Source organism: Paramisgurnus dabryanus, chromosome 24 (genome assembly GCF_030506205.2).
Source record: "Paramisgurnus dabryanus chromosome 24, PD_genome_1.1, whole genome shotgun sequence".
Lineage (NCBI taxonomy): Eukaryota > Metazoa > Chordata > Actinopteri > Cypriniformes > Cobitidae > Paramisgurnus > Paramisgurnus dabryanus.
Genome location: NC_133360.1, coordinates 26,149,825 through 26,168,702, shown reverse-complemented (window position 1 = coordinate 26,168,702; position 18,878 = coordinate 26,149,825). Strand labels below are relative to the sequence as shown.

The window sequence follows — 18,878 nt, the reverse complement described above, 5'->3', positions numbered from 1 at the left end:
GCCGCGAAATAACTACAGCTGAAAAACTTTCACAATCACAGGTATGTCATCCTACCTCACATCCACTAAATCTTATAATATTTAGAGTATTGTCAACAAAGTTTTATTTGTCTGTAATGTGTGTACTGAACCTTTAATTGTGTTTTTCGTCTGTAATGTGTGTACTGTACCTTTAATCGTTTTTTTTTTCGACAGAAACGGGATGGCTGCTGCTAACAGTGACATTTTACATAGATCAACCCTGAGTGTTTACAATGTGAGTCTTGTATTTCTCAATTTTAGCTGTAATGGCTTAATGAGAATGCTTATAAATTATGCAAATGAATTTCACGGGTTGCTGGAGTGCTTTATAATGGTTAATCACGACTTTCTGCGGTCAGGTGTTTCTGTATGACTGACTAAGTTACTACAATTTTCCTAAATTTATTGGACCGTTGTTCTAGGAAAATTATTACTGTGCTAGTTTTACGTTAGCAAAGGGTTAAACCAGTTAAATATACCACAATAATAAATATTTAATGTCCATTCATTTATTTATTTTCAAAGTACACTAGTGCTGGGCAAAGATTAATCGCGATTAATCGCATACAAAATAAAAATGCATAATATATGTGTGTGTACTGTGTGTAATTATTATGTATATTTGACAACACACACATACATATATTTATTTCAGAATTTTTTTAATATATATATATATATATATATATATATATATATATATATATATATATATAAAATATATGTATTTATATATATTTTGTATGTATTTTATATGTATCTGGGCTGGGAAAATATTAATCGCGACATATATTTATTTCAGATTTTTTAAAATAAATATAGTTTATATATTTAAACATTTAATGTCCATTCATTTATTTATTTTAAAAGTACACTAGTGCTGGGCAAAGATTAATCGCGATTAATCGCATACAAAATAAAAGTGCTTTTTGCATAATATATATGTGTGTACTGTGTGTAATTATTATGTGTATCTAACCACAAACATACATATATTGAATAAAAAAAAAATATGTATATATATATATTTAAAATATATATATATGTATTTAAAACAATTCTGGGCTGGGAAAAGATTAATCGCGACATATATTTATTTCAAAATTTATATATGAATAATATCGTGATTAATCGCATGCAAAATAAAAGTTATTTTTTATGTGTGTGTACTGTGTGTAATTATTGTGTATATTTTAATTTATATATAATATAGAATATATTAAAATAAATATATATACACATTTAAATGTTTCTTAAATACACACATGTGTGTTTGTGTGTGTGTATTTATATGTACATAATAATTACACATAGCACACACTCATATATTATGCCAAAAATCACTTTTATTTTGTATGCGATTAATCGCAATTAATCTTTTCCCATCCCAATATATATATATATATTGTTTTGGCTTATACAGAATCTCGTGGATGAGTTTAACCCCGGCTTACAAAAGCTAGTTATTTTGGGGAACAGCTACATGAAAGCTTTTCAAGGTGAGTGTATGTGCAGTTTCATATTTGGTTTTCAAAGAAGTAAAATGTAGGTGGTTAAATATATAAAAAATGTGATAAAAGTGGTAAGCCGGCATCCCCGTCTGGTCCAGCTAAACACTAACTTGGTCAGACAGGGAGACCAGCTTAAACCAGTTAAAACACCTTGTACTTTTCTTTCTGAACTATTTCGTGATATATTCTTGTATATGTGTTTGTATATTTAAAGCCCTGGCTCAGACGAGTGAGGCCTACTTCAGTTTTCTTGCTAAGATGGGCGAGCAAGCGCTCAACACTTTATCATCCAAATCGCTCGGTAAGATTTAAATGTCTTGTGTTCTGTGTGTCTAAACAGACAGATTGCGTGGCAAGATGTCCACCCGGTTGATCTGTCTTTTCTGGCTTCATCAGAGATTGTTTATGCTTCATACAGTAGATGTTTCTTTGAACCGTGACCAATGGCAGATGCTTTCTCACATCTACTGTAAAACACAAGATTCGGCTTTTCTTTCAAAGTGCATGTTCTGGCATTGGTGTAAAAGCTAAAAAATTGTAACGTATCTGATAGCTTTGGTTAAATAGCTTTGGTGTTCATTTCGCATGTTATTATAATGTAATTAACATCCATTAGAAACTGTTGAGCAGGTGCAGTAAGACAGGTGTGTGTGTGTGTGTGCGTCTGTGTGAGGTCGAGTTACGATGTCAGCGTTCACATTTAAATTATAGATGAACGGTGTCATTCTTTCACCCCTCTAAATTCATTGATTCACCCCAGTGCAGTACACCACGATTACTATGCACATATGAAAGTTGACACAGACGATAGTATTTTTGAGATTTGGACATGATACCATGAAAAAAAACACGTTTTCTGAACATATGAACATTTGAGTACCCTTATATAATCTGGTAATAATTTAAGACATATTTTAACATATAACATTTTATTATACAATTACATACAATGAATTTTCTCATATTGCAAACCTTCAGACAAGTATTGCTAATGTGAAAAGAGTCTTTGGTAATATATATTTGGTTCAAAATTCTTCTGCCCACATTATCCCCTCCATCATATTACACCTGTCTTGCAACAGCTACATAGGCTTCTCATTATTTTCCATATGAAGTATAAAATTATAATTGTTTTACATTCAGCTTACAAATTCTGCCATCCAAATGGGGAATTATCAAGGCGCGAGTGCAACTGGCTTTTAAAGGGGATGGGAGATGAGACTCTCATTGGTTTATTGCACGTTACGCCTAAAACACATCCATTACTCATTAGGAGAAGTGGAACAACACTTTTAGACTGTGCGCTAGGCGCTCAAACCATTTAAATCAGCAAAAGTGGATACCGACACGCCCATTTAGACTGTGCGTGGTGCGCTTTAGACCATGCGCTTAGATCGTTAAAATAGGGCCGTATATGTTTGTTCTGTGGTGGGTACCGTAGCTTTTCTATGTGTGAGGGGTGAGCTGTGGACTGAGCCATTGGTTGCAATTCGCAACCTCACCACTAGATGGCTAAAATCTACACACTGCACCTTTAATTGTTCCCTCTGTTTGTCTTGTAACTATGGGTTATAGAGCCTTTATTTACTCTGCAACCTAGCTCTGGAACTCACTTCCTTCTGAACTCTGTAATATCAATATTTAAATCTCATCTCAAAGCTAATTTTTACTGTACTGTTGGTTTAAATTGTATTGCTTTGTAACTATTGGATTATAATTGTTTTGTTATTACTGTTGTACGGTGACCTTGAGTGTTTTTTAAAAAAGGCGACTTTAAATAATTTTTTTTATTATTATTCATATATATTTTCTGTGAAGCTGCTTTGCAAAATTATAAAAAGCACTATATATTAAATACATTTTAATTAAATTGAACTGAACTGGATTGAATGATCTTTCATTAAATACAGTGATTACCAATCATAACAGGCTGCGAATGATCCCATGTACAGTAGTAACATCCTTTACTGTTTATCATATCTGCGGATAATAAATAAGTATTCATAATGATTGATTGAATGAAAGTATTTGTTTGTCTTCAGGTGATGTGCTGATTCAGATATCAGAGACCCAGCGCAAGCTGACAGCTGAGGTGGAGGGTGTGGTGAGTTCACGTCTTCTCTAATAAGATCTTTATGTTCCTGAATTTACATATTGATAGCTGTAGTTGGCAATGTCTCAGCAGGACTAGTTTGATGGTTAAAGAAATATTTACCAGATTGAGTAACAACACAAGCTGGACTACAAAAACACCCATCTCAACTCATTCTTTATTTCTTATAAGTCAAAGCTTTTCAAAGCTTTTATCTATCTCAAGTTCAACAATGTATGCTGTAAAAAATGCTTTACAAATAGAACTGAATTTAAACAAAATGTTGGACAAATGGTTTTGTTTCAGTTTTGTTGGTTCCATGTGGAGGTTCTGCAGGCAATGGACAAGAATGTGAAGCTGGATGAGGAGTACATTGAGGTGAGAGTGGACCAGTGCAGGCTTTAAATATATTGAGAATAGGGGTGTGTGTATATACAGTATATACAGTAATTGTAAAGCAAGTATTGTAGAGCTTATATAAGCTGTGTGTGTGTGTGTGTGTGTGTGTGTAGGGAAGCCGTAGAGTCTATGAACTGGAGGTAAGAAATCAGGCTGCAGTTCTGGAGAGGCAGCTGAGACGTGGAGCATTCAGAGACTCGCTGGTAAGATCAAAACATCTGTGCATTTGTTGTATGATGTTATTTTACAATGTCAGTAATTTTATTGGCAACTGCCTTCAGTGTTTCTTTATAGCATCTTTTGCTGATGCTGTACGGGAATATATCCCATTATGCATTGCGACAAACATACAATATATCCCAGAATGCATTGCAACAAACATACAATATATCCCAGAATGCATTGCAGAAACATACAATATATCCCAGAATGCATTGCAACAAACATACAATATATCCCAGAATGCATTGCAACAAACAAACAATATATCCCAGAATGCATTGCAACAAACATACAATATATCCCAAAATGCATTGCAACAAACATGCAATATATCCCAGAATGCATTGCAAAAACATTATACAATATATTTCAGAATGCATTGCAAAAACATTATACATATATATCAGAATGCATTGCAACAAACATATAATATATCCCAGAGTTCATTGCGACAAACATACAATATATCCCAGAATGCATTGCGACAAAAATACAATATATCCCAGAATGCATTGCGATAAACAAACAATATATCCCAGAATGCATTGCGAAAAACATACAATATATCCAAGAATGCATTGCAACAAACATGCAATATATCCCAGAATGCATTGCAGCAAACATACAATATATCCCAGAATGCAATGCAACAAACATTATACAATATATCCCAGAATGCATTGCAACAAACATATAATATATCCCAGAATGCATTGCAACAAACATACAATATATCCCAGAATGCATTGCAAAAACATTATACAATATATCCCAGAATGCATTGCAACAAACATACAATATATCCCAGAATGAATTGCAAACAGCATTCTACAAAATATGCCAGAATGCATTACAACAAACATTTTACAATATATTCCAGAATGCATTGCAACAAACATACAATATATCCCAGAATGCATTGCAACAGACATAGAATATATCCCAGAATGCATTGCAAAAACATTATACAATATATCCCAGAATGCATTGCAACAAACATACAATATATCCCAGAATGAATTGCAACAAACATATAATATATCCCAGAAGGCATTGCAACAAACAAACATATATCCCAGAATGCATTGCAACAAACATACAATATATCCCAGAATGCATTGCAACAAACATACAATATATCCCAGAATGCATTGCAAAAACATAATACAATATATTTCAGAATGCATTGCAAAAACATTATACAATATATCCCAGAATGCATTGCAACGAACATATAATATATCCCAGAATGCATTGCAAACAGCACAATCAACATTTTATTCTTTTTTTTTAAATTAATTTTTTTTAAATTTTATCAAGTAAAATAAAGGTTTTAGTAGAACTAATAGTTAATAATCTAATAAAAAAAATCATTATTTTACCTAAAACTTGTTTGTCTCTATTCTTTTTCATTATTTTATTACCATTTTTCATGAATGAATGGACTGTGAACAATAATCAAATCTGTGTGATGTATGTTATGTGATTATTAACAGTGTTTTGCCCATAAGGAGCGTATCCATTCAGTCACTTATATATAAGGTTCAGATAGGATGCTGCCCATGTAGACAGCATTCAGTCAAGCAGCTCTCTAGGGTCTGAACACTTGTGTTTATGGGTTTCACACTCAATGCAGGAGGGTAGCGAGTACATGCAATACCTGAGACAAAGCCAGCAGGAAATTCTTAAAGAGGAAGAGAGAAGGTATCGTTTCCTGGCCGAGAAACACTGCGGACTCACACAGTCTCTACTGTTTCTTATCAACAAGGTACAGCTGCCTGCTGCAGAAGTTCATTAACAGTGTGCGGTCAGACATGTGCAACCTACTTCAGTACTTACCGAACCTTATCAGGCCAATGCATGAGTACACCTTTATTTCCCATGTGTTGACAGACAGGGGTATCTCTACAGCAGAGAGCCGATGGCTGGAAAGAGAGAGTCAGCGAGACCAGAAGCTCCAGACCTCGAACGCCCACTCCGTCAGATCAAGTGTCTCAGGTGACATTGGCATGATGGGAATGAACTGTAATTAATCATCAATCCATAATATTTCTGGTCCAGACGCAGAGGCATTTCTGACATTTTTTAAAATGTTGTACTTAAATGGGTAAAGGTGGGGATTTCACTTTAAATTGTGACACACCGCACAGCAATTCGACTGGTGGATGAATTAAGAAGTTGTATTATTTCTTACACTGAAAAAAATTATTCATTCAATTACTCAATTTTTAAGATAAGTGGTTGCAATCAATTTATTTAAGCTACATTTATTGTTTGTTTAAATGTAGCTTAAATAAATGGATTGTAACCACTTACCTTAAAAAAAATGAGTAAATTGAATGAATCATGACATCATGCCAAAGTGAAAAGCCATTCACAATCCATATTTTGAAGTGAAACAGGACCGGACTTGATTTATTTATTGAAAGTTGTTTGGATTAAGACAAAAATGTTAGGGTATTTATTTATTATGGATATTTATTACATGCACTCACAAAAGGTTCCTTTTAAAAAGGTCCTAATATGTACCATTTAGGTACAGATACACAGAAAAAAATGATTCATTCAATTTACTCATTTCTTTTAAGGTAAGTGGTTGCAGTCAATTTATTTAAGCTACATTAAAACAAAAGTTTTTTATTTTTTTCTATTTTTTATTTTTTTGTTTAAATGTAGCTTAAATAAATTGATTGCAACCACTTACCTTAAAAAAATGAGTAAATTGAATGAATAATTTTTTTCAGTGTATGTACCTTTAAAGTACCATTATGGTACCAATGTGTACCTTAGAGGTACCAAAATGCACATTTTAGCTACAAAATTTTACTTTTTGGAAATGTACCAACCCAGTGACAACTTTTGTACCTTCATAGAGTGAGCAAATAGAAGTGTTTCATTGATAAATTGTTAATTTGTATAAGCAATTTCCTTGTGTCAAGTAAGAAACCTGATATTTGTTTGTTTATTTATTTGCACAATTTAAATAAATGTTCAGTGTACAAATTAAAGAAAAAATGTATAAGATTACAACAACCAATAATTGAAATTTAAAATCTTATAATTAAAAAAAATATATATTTTTTTCCCAAAAAAATTATAAGATACTACATGCTACTAAAAAGAAATGTATATAACTACACTGAAAAATTATTTAGTAAATTGAATTAATCTTTTTTTCAGTGTAGTTATATAAAATTCTTTATATAAATGTAGTATCTTATAATTTTGGGGGAAAATAAATATATATATATATATATATATATATATATATATATATATATATATATATATATTTGTTAGTTGAAACATTGAAAGAAATATTTTAGCTAAACATATAAATAGTTAATAAAAAAATCTCTGTGCCCAAATGTTGATACGTTGCATGTTTTTCTTTTTTTTTCTTACTATTGAGATCTGTGGTTGTTGTAATCTTTTTTTTTTTAAGTTTGTACACTGAATTTTTTTTTTACAAATTTTTATATCAATTTATTTAAGCTTTTTTTTTTTATTTGTTTAAATGTTGCTTAAATAAACTGATTGCAACCACTTACCTTAAAAAATGTAGTAAATTGAATGAATATTTTTTTTCAGTGTACAAACTAAAGAAAAAATGTATAATATTACAACAACCACAAATATCTGTAGTAAGATAATAAAAAATAAATGAGATATTCATATTTATTACACGGCTCTCTGGAATGCTTGATTCTGATTGGTCAGTTGAGACATTTGCAGGTTCGTTCTTTTCCGCTCCAATAACCGCTCCAAAATAATAACGCATAGCCGGACTACTTGAACCAGTAAAATCGCTCCGCGCCAATAAAGATCAATAAAGATTACTGTCTGTTTGGCGCCATCTTGTGACAAACACTCGACAACCACGACAAGACACAGAGAGCTTACTGAGACTGAACTTGACAAAATAGAGCATGACAGCTACGAAGCCAACACACAAAAAATATACAGAATGGGCATTAAAACTTCTCAAAGACTGGTTAAAGAGGAAAAAATGGAGACAGACAAGTATGAAGCAGAGGATCTTAATAAGGTATTACGATCATTTTATGCATCTGTGCAAAGTTTCGCGGAAGGATAAAAATGTTAATTTAAAACAAATATGCCAATAAAATGTTTCAAATTCATATTCATGTCCAGTTTATTTTCTTATGTGGCAAGTAGCCGTGTAATAAGCGGGATAATGTAGAGGCAGCCGGTAGTTATTGGGAAATAAGCCCCTTCAGTGTGATACAAGACCCTCCGCTTCGCGTCGGGTCCTGATCACACTGTCGGGGCTTATTTCCCAATAACTACCGGCTGCCTCTACATTATCCCTTACATATATATATATATATATATATATATATATATATTCATATTTTAACAACACAATATTAATGTTTTACCTGCATTTTAGAAACGGTTAAAAAGGGCGTTATGCATGCATTTATGCAAGTGTAAACATGCAATACATACAAAGTATAAAATATGCATTCATCTGTAAAGTAAACTTAAATAAACTTAGGTCACTTTTGTTGTCTTGCAGTTAAGGAGTTCTTTAGGCTCTTTTCTTCAGACTGGAGATCGAGCAATGTCGCATGAGCCGCTTGGCAGAGTTCCCTCTAGAGGTCTGGAGACTCAATTTATACCCTCATACGCCCTCTGATTCACACAGCAACATTTTCAAAGTTGGCTATATTAAATTTGTAATGATAAGAAACTTAACCACCTTTTATTCACTTTAGGGGACATATCATGAAAATGTGACTTTTTCATGATTAAGTGCTATAATCGGGTCCCCAGTGCTTTTATCAACCTAGAGAAAATGTGAAAAAGATCAACCTAGTAACTTAATTAAGGTAAACCATTCTCTTCAAGCATGTGAAAAAAAGAAAGAAATTTGGCTATCCTTGTGATGTCAGAAGGAGATAAAACTGACCCTTAATCTGTCCAACCACAGCACTGCCATTTAATGCAGAGATCAGCTCATTTGCATTTTAAGGACACACCCACAAACGAAATTTTAACATGCTATAATAAATTATCTATATAATATTTTGAGCTAAAACTTCACATGCGTACTCTGTGGAAACCAACGATTTATTTGACATCTTTAAAAAGTCTTCTGAAATGTCCCCTTTAGCTATTACTCTCCAAAAGTGATCCTTTGATGTTTGGAGTCACTGCGAACTAGTGATTTAGAGAATCAGTTTAAATTTCTTCTTTATCATTGCATATATTTTTCTTCACAGCCCCGTCTCCTCTGCCCAGCCGGTCTCGCTCCAGCTCTGTGGGTGAGTCTTTGGGTCTGGGTGGTGGCCGCTCCATGAGGGCCATAGCATCTCATCCTCCTTCATCAAATCCAGTCCTGCTGCCGTTTTCCCGTGGCGACATGCTGACTGTACTCATACCAGAACCCAGGAATGGCTGGCTGTACGGACGTCATGACTCGAGCCTTCGGTGAGAGCCACCAGTAGTATTATGGCTGAAGTCACGGGAACTAAAGCTTGTTTACATTTTACATGCATTTGGCAGATGCTTTAAGCAGCGCAAAAGGCCATGGGTTCAAATCCCAAATACTGATAAAACTGTATAGCTTGAATGCATTAAAAATAAATGCATAAATGTACATTTTTGTATTGTGGTATAGTTTTTTTATTTTAGTTTTTTATTTCTATTTAGTCAAGGCTGGTTTCCTTCTGCCTACGTGGCTGCCACTGATGATTTTTTACCTTTGGGTTCAAGGTAAATTTGAGCATCTCTTCAACTGTTCAATATTACACGAACACGTTTTGATACTAACAATCTAATCATTTTCAGTGGGGCGTCGCACAAAAGCCACAGCATGAACAACCTCCTGGAGCCAACCAGCCAATCAGAAACTTCAGAAGTTAAAAGCAATAGCGACATCACGACTATGCGTAAAGCTTCGGTTGATCTGCGTCCGGTCTCTCCACTGCCCAACAACGAAGTAAAAACCAATCAGAAGACCTACAATGAGATACCGACCCCGGCCGCGCCGCAACGACGCGCATCGACTGACATTCGCCCAATATCGCCACTCCCCGACAGGAGGGCAGAGTCTCATTTTGAAAGCAAAGTTGAGCATAAAAGTTATGAACTCTCGCCTCCAGCCCCGCCCCTTCCAAATTCCCCTTTACCCGAGCGAAAGGTGGAATCAAGCACTGAGGTAAAATAAATCAGAATTAATCATAGAAAGTTTCGTTTTGGGAGCTTGTTACAATGGTTTGTATGTTTTTTTGTCTGCAGAGGCCAGCAGCTCATATACAACCACAAGAGCATCCACTTTTTCCCAGGTACTACATTATGTTTTGGCTTTTCTCCTTTAAAGGTGCATTGTGTAACTTTTAGAAGGATCTCTTGCAATATAATGTGCATAACCATATTATCAGTTTATATAATGAACTGTATTGTTTTTATTACCTTAGTATAAGTCGTTTCTATCTCTATACACCGCAGATGCACTTACATGAAAGTCGACGCCATGTTTTTACAGTAGCCCTAAATGGAAGCGTGTTTCGTCACTACGTTGTTTGAGACGATTACATGTTTGTCCTGTGCCAGCTACCGTAGCTTCTCCCGTAGCTTCTCCCGTAGCTTCAATGCGTTTCGAAAGGGAGGGATGAGCTGTTGGTTGCAATTCACAATGTCACAGCTAGATGCTGCTAATAATCTACACAGTGCACCTTTAATAATTATTTTAATTAATGTTTAAACCTAAAATCAAATGAGAAAGAAATTAAGAAATTAAAGACTTCTTACATTTCTGCATCAATTTTCAATAAATGAATTAGAAAAAATTCCATTGCCATAATGAAAAAAAGAATGATATATAATATTTAAATATTATCTTAATGGTATATGTCCTCTTTCTTCTACCAGAGGATCGAATCCCTTTGCCACCGTGAAGCTCCGCCCCACAGTCACCAATGACAGATCCTCACCACGGATTCACTGACGGTTACCATAGCAATCCTGAACTCTGACAGGCTCAGGGTCTGTACTAAATGTCAAAATCTGTACGGCAGGCAGTATAGAGTATGAAAAGATATTTCTTTAAATTTTAAAACTAAATTTTTAACAGACCTTATGTACTGTTGGGGACGTTTTCATCCAATATGGGGTGCCTTGTTTTTGAGTCTTAATTTGGCCATAACTTTCTCTGTGCTTTAGCAAATGGAATGATTTTTGGTGACAAATCTTATATTGACACATATTTTGGGAAAATGCTTTGAAATTTTTCAAAAAAAATCAACAATACACTTTGGGCAAGTTTACTACCCTTTTGGTAAATTAAACTGCTGTAAAAATTTTCAATTTTCTTTGCATAAATCTGTTAATCAACCTCAGACCTGATCAGAACTACTAAATGTTTACAAAAAACTCCAGGATTTTATCTCTTTAATTGAGAAGTTCATAAATAATGTCACTGATTTGAGGAAACAATACACAAAATGACTGATTTTCAATATAAAAACTACAGAGCTCCTAAGGGGACATGGAGCAAAAAAAAAAAGTTTAGTTTCGCGTGCGCATGCGATAGTTTCACGTGCGCATGCAAAACTAAACTTTATTTTTTAAAACTTTCACTTCCAAAAAAATTCTGTCTACAATTACTTTTTTACCGAGCCCCCAAGGTGACATTGGAATAAAAAAATCTAAAGTTTAGTTTCATGTGCTCACGCGAAACCTTCATGTGCAGATTTTTATTAAAAAGTTTAGTTTTCATGCAATACATTCACGTGCACACGCGAAAAACTAAACTTTAAAAAAAAATTCTGCACGTGAGCACATGAAACTAAACTTTAGATTTTTTTTACTTCAGTGTCACCTTAGAGGTTCAGTAAAAAAGTAATTGTGGATGTTTTTTTTACCTTTTATTACAGTCTTGGGCATGTCAAAGATCAGTAACAACATTGGCTTTGATGCATTGTTAGTTTTTGTGCAGCATCAGATTTTATTTTATTCTCCCTTATTTGCCGTTTTCCCCCCATTGCCAATGACGAGTTTTTCCGGCAATCTTTATTTCTGCTATTATCCACCAGGTGGCGCTCTTACCCAACTTATAAAAACCGGAAGCATTCCTTTAGGTTAAAAAGTTCAAACTCTGTGTATGTTTTGATCATCGTTCTGAATCTGATATCTAACAAAAGTCTTTCAAAAATGCAATTATCTCAGCTTTTTGCTTTTTGCTGCCAATATTTAAGAGGTGATAAAAAGAGAACGCAGAGGGTCTGTTCTTTCATTTGATATATTGTATGTTTATATATTGAAAAAAAACAACATTTTCTGGAAGGCATTAAACTTTTGTGAAAATCATAAAAAATGCTGGAGCTGGCTGGCAACTTAAAAAAAAAAAAAAAAAACGGCGGGGAAAGAGTTCACAGATTTATGCAATACCAATACCATACATTTCTTTGACCAATTCCTGATTCCTTTAAAATCGTAATTTAGTTGTGATGGTGGTAGATCGAATTACTGTGTTTTTGTTTGTGTGTGCATCTGTATGGGTATTTTGTGTTTTTAAGGGCACCTATTATGGCCTTTTCACAAGATGTAATATATGTAATTTCTAATAAGGTTTGCCCAGAATGTGTCTTTGAAGTTTCAGCTCAAAATACCCCACAGATCATTTATTCTAGCATGTCCGTTTTAATGTCTGTACCTTTAAATGCAAATGAGCTACAGCTCCCCACTTCCTTATAAACAGACAATGAGCGTTTTCATTTAAAATAGATGTGATTAATGCAGTCAGAGACAACAGTATCTAGTGAAAAGAGTACTGAGGGTGGAAACTATGGTAGTGCAGGACTTTAAGTGGGCGGGGCTTTATCAATGTGACCTCACATTGACAAGAAAATCAAAACGGCATGTCTAATGAGACTGCTTTGATTTAATGGGGATTAAAAAAGAAGGAGCAGGTGGATTTTTTTCATTGTAGGGTGGTTGTGTTTACACACTGCCAATACACATTTATATCCAAACATCTTGTAAAAGTGAATTTTGCATAATAGGTGCCCTTTAATGGATGCTATAATCTGTTTAGGGTGTGTTTTTTTATAAGCTCAACACACATTTTACAAAAGCTTTGAGTTTGTGTATGCTTATTAAAAACAATTATATATATATATGTAATTTGTGCGATTTTGCTCTAGTGTCTAATTTTTTACATCTTAAAATGTTTTTTTTTTTTCTTTTCATTTTGTCTAACCTGTGGCAGATGGGGGGAGTGTTTATGAAGCCTGAGAAAGAACAATCATAATTTTTGCAAATCAGCTTGTTGACACTAAAAATGACTTCAGCTTTAAGTTTTAGCTTAAAAACAAAAATAAAACAATCCAAATAAATGGAAACTGCAGTATTTTTCTCAACGCATGGCTTTATTTCATATCTCTCTTGAATATTTTTCTCTCATTTCGTCTCGTCCTTCTTTTCTTGAATTCACCGTGTTCGGTGGCTCTATCACAGGGGAGGAGCGTAACAGGGAAAGAGTAACAAACAGAGCGAGATACGGAGAAGAAAACGTAAACACATGAACAATAAGAAGAGGTCAAAGCAGGACGGGATCTACAGGTCTGTTGTGGTTATTTTGGTAAAACGGTTTACGGGTACAGAGTTTGTATATAAAAAAAGAAACGTTAAATAAATAAATGTGGTTAAGGGAAGTGGATTTTGCTCCTGGCTCGTGGCGTGATGTGTAGAGACGTACACTACGATTGGCTGTAGTTATTCACAGGAGAGTAGTGGTTTGAAGGGTTGCCAGATATCAATGTTTTACTCGTGCACCAAAGCTGCAAACTCTGAAAGAGAAAAGGATAAATGAAAAATCTATTTCCAGTAACAATTTTTTCACAAAAAAATATTAAAGGAACAAATATGCTCATTTTCATCAAATCACAACTTTTAATTTCCATCGGACTTAGTACACAATGTTTAACTCTGGAAAATGACCAATTTTTTTTTTAAAGTGGAGTGTCCCTTTAATGATTTAAAGGGAGGAAAATTAATGCCTCAAGTAGTAAAACCTGTATACATTTCTTTGTTCTGCTCAACACAAATGAAGATATTTGTATACAAGCAGAAAACAGGAGCACCATTGACTTACATAGCAGGAAAAACCAATACTATGGAAGTCAATGGTGCTCATAAATGCATTGGTTTCAAATATTGCCCCAAATATCTTCATTTGTGTTTAATAAATTTTTACAGGTCTGTAACAACTTGAGGGTGAGTAAATGACGACATAATTTTCATTTTTGGGTGAACTGTCCCTTTAAATATTGTGTTTCTCACATAAATTATCATATGGCATTAGCTATACAGCCATTTGTAATATTTTTATGATACTAAATGGTGCTTTTAGTCCAAACTGGGAATCTGTGTCCATTTTATCCTTATTAAAAAAATCTACTCGGGTATTCAGCTAATTATTTGTTCAAGTTCCAGATAGCACATAAATTAAGCTTGTAAAAATAATGAGACTTTTTTTATTTTTGTCTGAACTATTTCCTTTAGTGTGCTATTTATTTCTCTTACCATCTATGCCAATCTTCCCATCTCCATCCTTGTCGGCAGCAGTGAGGAATGCTTTGGTCTCCTTATCGGTAAGATCTCTGCCATCTGCAGCAAAACCCTTCAGCACAAACCTAAGAAGGAAACACCAAGATGTGGGATGAACCTCAATCTGGCAACCTATTCATATTTTAATGTTCAGCTACATAAATGGTTTATGAAATACTATGCCAGGAACAAATTTGTAAGGTTTACTGTACAAAAGGTAATTGACGGCACAATCTGGCAACCCTGGCATTCTGTTGACCAATGATAGACAGTCAAGTGCTGATAATAAATAATAGGGGTGCAAAGGCTGCTGCCAGGTGAGATATATTAAGCAAATCTATCCAGGCGAGAATCCTTTGTGTCCTTGAGGCAAAAGGAGGTGGTAATAAAAGATAAAATGAGACACTAGGCAAGTGTCACAAAAATAAAACAAATTTATAAATCGCCGAAGAATTTCATGTGGATGGAAAAGGCTAATTATACTTAAAATAGAGTTGGCACAAACATAAAACAACATGTTGCCTGATGTGTGTGCCTCTCACTTTAGCTCCTCCTCCTCGATGAAGCCGCTGGCGTCCACGTCCAGAGCTTGAAAGACCAACTTCACGTTCTCAGCAGACAAAGCTTTCAGCCCCACCACATCGAAAAACTTCTTATGGTCGAAGCTGTCAGCAGCTGTTTAATAAAACAAAGCTTTAACGTTAATCACTTATTTAGTGAAAAGTAAGAAGAATTCTGTGCACAGCAATGAATCTGCAATGCAAGTTTATAGGGAGAGCCATTGCACTGAAACATTATACTATGAACATTTTTTTTATTTACGAAACCTCATCTATTAAGTTAAAGAGAGTGTGAACGAATTGCATAATAATGTAAACTTATTTCTAATCCATCTAGAATTCCTTGCCGCATAGACTTTTGAAATGTAAGACAATGTTAGCCGACCATTGAAAATGCATTTGTGTAAATGTGATTTATTCGTTTTTTTTGCAATGGCAATCGACAACATGCACCCAGAACAGTTCTTTAAATCTGCAATCCATAACCTTTGTTGCTTAAAAAACCTATTTGTAACATTTCATGAGAAATGACATCAGCATACTTAAAGGTGGGGTGCATGATCTCTGAAAGCCAATATTGACAATCAAATCACCTAAACAAACACGATCCTACCCCAATAGAATCTGGACATTCTTTTCCAAAGTGTTTTTCAAAAATCATGCACCCCACCTTTAAATACGTAAAGTTAACCTGTAATTTTACGTTTCAAACAGAGATGGCGATAGAGAGGGAAAAATTACGAATTGTAGCTTTGTTCACCCTTGAGAGTTAAAAAACATACCTTTGAATTGATCAAGGGCTTTCTTGATATTGTCTTCCTTCAACAGGTTCTTCATGGCCATCTTGATAGCTGTAGGAGCCGGACAAAGAGGATTATTAGGTGTTAATGATTGATATAAACGGAAAAGATGCCAAAATATGTGTGGGATTTCTCAGCAGGCTTTAAGCAGATTCTGACCAGTGTTGGGGAAAGTTACTTTTAAAAGTAATGCATTACAATATTAAGTTACTCCCCAAATTGCGTCACTTAGTTACTTTTCATGGAAAGTAATGCTTATGTTACTTTTAAGTTACTTTTAAGTTACTTTTAAGTTACTTTTGAGTTACTTTTTCTTACTTAGCAGGTGTTTTTTATGACTGAGAAGTTCTGCCTTCAGAAATTGCATATTTCCATCGCAAAAATGTCAAGCTCTGGTCTGCCATCTCCATTTCTGACTAAAACTGTTCACGCATAGTGTGTGTAATTCTATGTTAATATGTTTAGTTTAATGCAGTACATTTTTTTTACAACTAATTAATTAAACTGAAAAGTAACTAGCATTACTTAAAAAAAGTAACTCAAATATTAATGTGTACAATTATAAAGTAATGCATTACTTGTCTTGTTACTTCGGAAAAAATAATATTATTACATAATGCACGTTACTTGTAATGCGTTACCCCAACACTGATTAAGACAGAATGGGTCTTTTCCTTTCACAATGGTAGCAAACCACCGTATTACAGCATTTTACGGTTGTGTCTATAATACAGTGCTCATTTTACGGTGGGTTCCTGTGTTTATATGCTTAGATAGAAATCTTGATCTTCAACTCCTGAGATTTCTAATGATACCTTTATCTAAACATTTCATACGGTACTTTTTGTTTGTTTGTTTGTTTGTTTGTTTGTTTTAACCATTAACATTTATACATGTGACAGACAAATGTGTACCAAAGAACTTGAGAATGCATTCAAGCCATCCATTTTTATTAGATTATCAGTGAATGCTTTTATTTGGAAATGAAAGCCACGATCTTTTGGATGCGGGTGTGCTTTTGTTCGACTATAAAGACTGAAGTATAGTCCATTATTTACAGGTACGTGAGAGGGTCAGTGTACACTGCGTGTGACGCAATTTTCGTCCTCAGAACTGTGCGTGCACGTACATTGTATGCATAGGTCGCAAATGGGCCTACAAGAAAATGTAGTATGCAGTCCAGGAAATCCATTGCATTTTGTCGCAATGCGCATGTGCATACGTACAAATAAACTATACTTTGGGCGCACATTTGACTGTGTGCGTACGTTTGCGTACATGATAAAAACAGACTATACTCCAAGCTTAAGTCTGTTTTTATGTAGTCATCTTAAAGGCAAACACCACCGTTTTACAATATTTTACTGTGTTTTTACCTCAACTTAGACGAATTAATACATACTTATCTTTTTTCAATGTGTACACTTAATCTTTGTACAGTGTGTCGTGAATGTGTTAGCATTTAGCCTAGCCTCATTCATTCCTTAGGAGCCAAACTGGGATGAGTTTAGAAGTCACCAAACACTTCCATGTTTTCCCTATTTTAAAGATTGTTACATGAGTAGTTACTCGAGTAAGTATAGTGGCACAAAATAAATACTCCCCCTCTCGCTCAAACTTCCGTCATATTACTGCGCCCGAGGTCGAAGTGCTGCAACCTAAATGCTTTTTCCTCCATACAATATAGTTTTCATTTTTTATCCGCTTAAAAATCGCCACGTTTTATTTTGTGCCACCATACTTACTCGTGTAACTACTCATGTAACAGTCTTCAAATAGGGAAAACATGGAAGTGTTTGGTGGCTTCTAAATTCATCCCTGTTTGGATCCTAAGGAATGAATGGGGCTAGGCTAAATGCTAACACATTCACGACGTGCTGTACAAAGATTAAGTGCACACAATGATAAAAGATTGGTATGTATTCATTCATCTATTTGAGGTAAGAACATAGTAAAATATTGAAAAATGGTGGTGTTTTCCTTTAAGCCAAAAACTCATGGTCATGTAATTTGAACATTTAAACTAAATTAAGTCGAATTTAGTCGGCCATTTTGGGTGTTTGCCATTTCAATTTTTTTGCAAAAAAGTACTTCTGCAAAATGTTCCTAGATTTAGCAACTTTTGAAATTATGAAATATACCGCGTCAATGAATTTGTCACATAATTGAAATTAAAGTTATTTATCTATTTACAGTAATGACTTGAGTATACCTACACAGTTTTGGCATTATACAGATTGTTATCAATGCATAATTGCAAACTTTAATTGTTCTTAAAACTGTTAAAAAAGTGAATAATTTGATTCTAACTGTAACATGTGCTACATTTGTATTATGGAGTATGGAGTTTTATTTATCAAATGCTACTTAATATCCAAACGGCAATTAAAGTCTATTGCTGTTGATGCTAAACAAATCCTTTTCTGTTGTATCAAGTTGCATTAGATCCATTAGCGTCCAAGCATCTGTAATGAACACTGACAGAAAAAATCAGGTACCCTGCCAAGACGGCAAATTTGATTGCTCTCATCTCTTACGATGGCGAGAGTTCCTCGACCGTAAATAACTTTACAGCATTTGTACATCGCAAAAGGTGGCATGCATGACAGCTGTGTATGTTTGTCTATTTAAGTGAGTTATGTTTCGTCCAAGTGTTTGTGGGGTGGGCAAAAAGGCTTCTGAGAAGAATGTATTT

At 34.3% G+C, this 18,878-nt stretch overlaps 2 protein-coding genes across 4 annotated transcripts in view; one reads left to right on the top strand and one right to left on the bottom strand.

The window, feature by feature from the left end:
• Window positions 1-202: 202 nt before the first annotated feature.
• On the top strand, window positions 203-13,786 carry baiap2l2b (BAR/IMD domain containing adaptor protein 2 like 2b). Its single transcript, XM_065259669.1, has 14 exons — window positions 203-256; window positions 1,445-1,520; window positions 1,747-1,833; window positions 3,575-3,636; window positions 3,931-4,002; window positions 4,137-4,226; window positions 5,882-6,013; window positions 6,139-6,243; window positions 8,789-8,870; window positions 9,495-9,702; window positions 9,925-9,987; window positions 10,063-10,432; window positions 10,513-10,559; window positions 11,146-13,786. Exons 1-14 carry the CDS (start codon window positions 203-205, stop codon window positions 11,219-11,221), a joined length of 1,524 nt encoding a protein of 507 aa, XP_065115741.1. The 3' UTR covers window positions 11,222-13,786.
• The window catches only part of pvalb7 (parvalbumin 7), a 48,170-nt gene continuing 42,914 nt past the window's right edge, over window positions 13,623-18,878 (bottom strand). For 2 of the 3 annotated variants that reach the window (XM_065259672.2, XM_065259671.1), the window contains exons 2-5: window positions 16,166-16,234; window positions 15,366-15,498; window positions 14,800-14,909; window positions 13,623-14,063 (exon numbers count right to left, since the gene is read on the bottom strand). In XM_065259672.2, coding sequence (XP_065115744.1) covers window positions 14,038-14,063; window positions 14,800-14,909; window positions 15,366-15,498; window positions 16,166-16,226 — 330 coding nt within the window. In that variant the 5' untranslated portion in view covers window positions 16,227-16,234 and the 3' untranslated portion in view covers window positions 13,623-14,037. Of the gene's footprint in view, window positions 14,064-14,799; window positions 14,910-15,365; window positions 15,499-16,165; window positions 16,245-18,878 lie in introns of all 3 variants that reach the window. The other variant, XM_065259673.1, reaches the window with a different exon arrangement.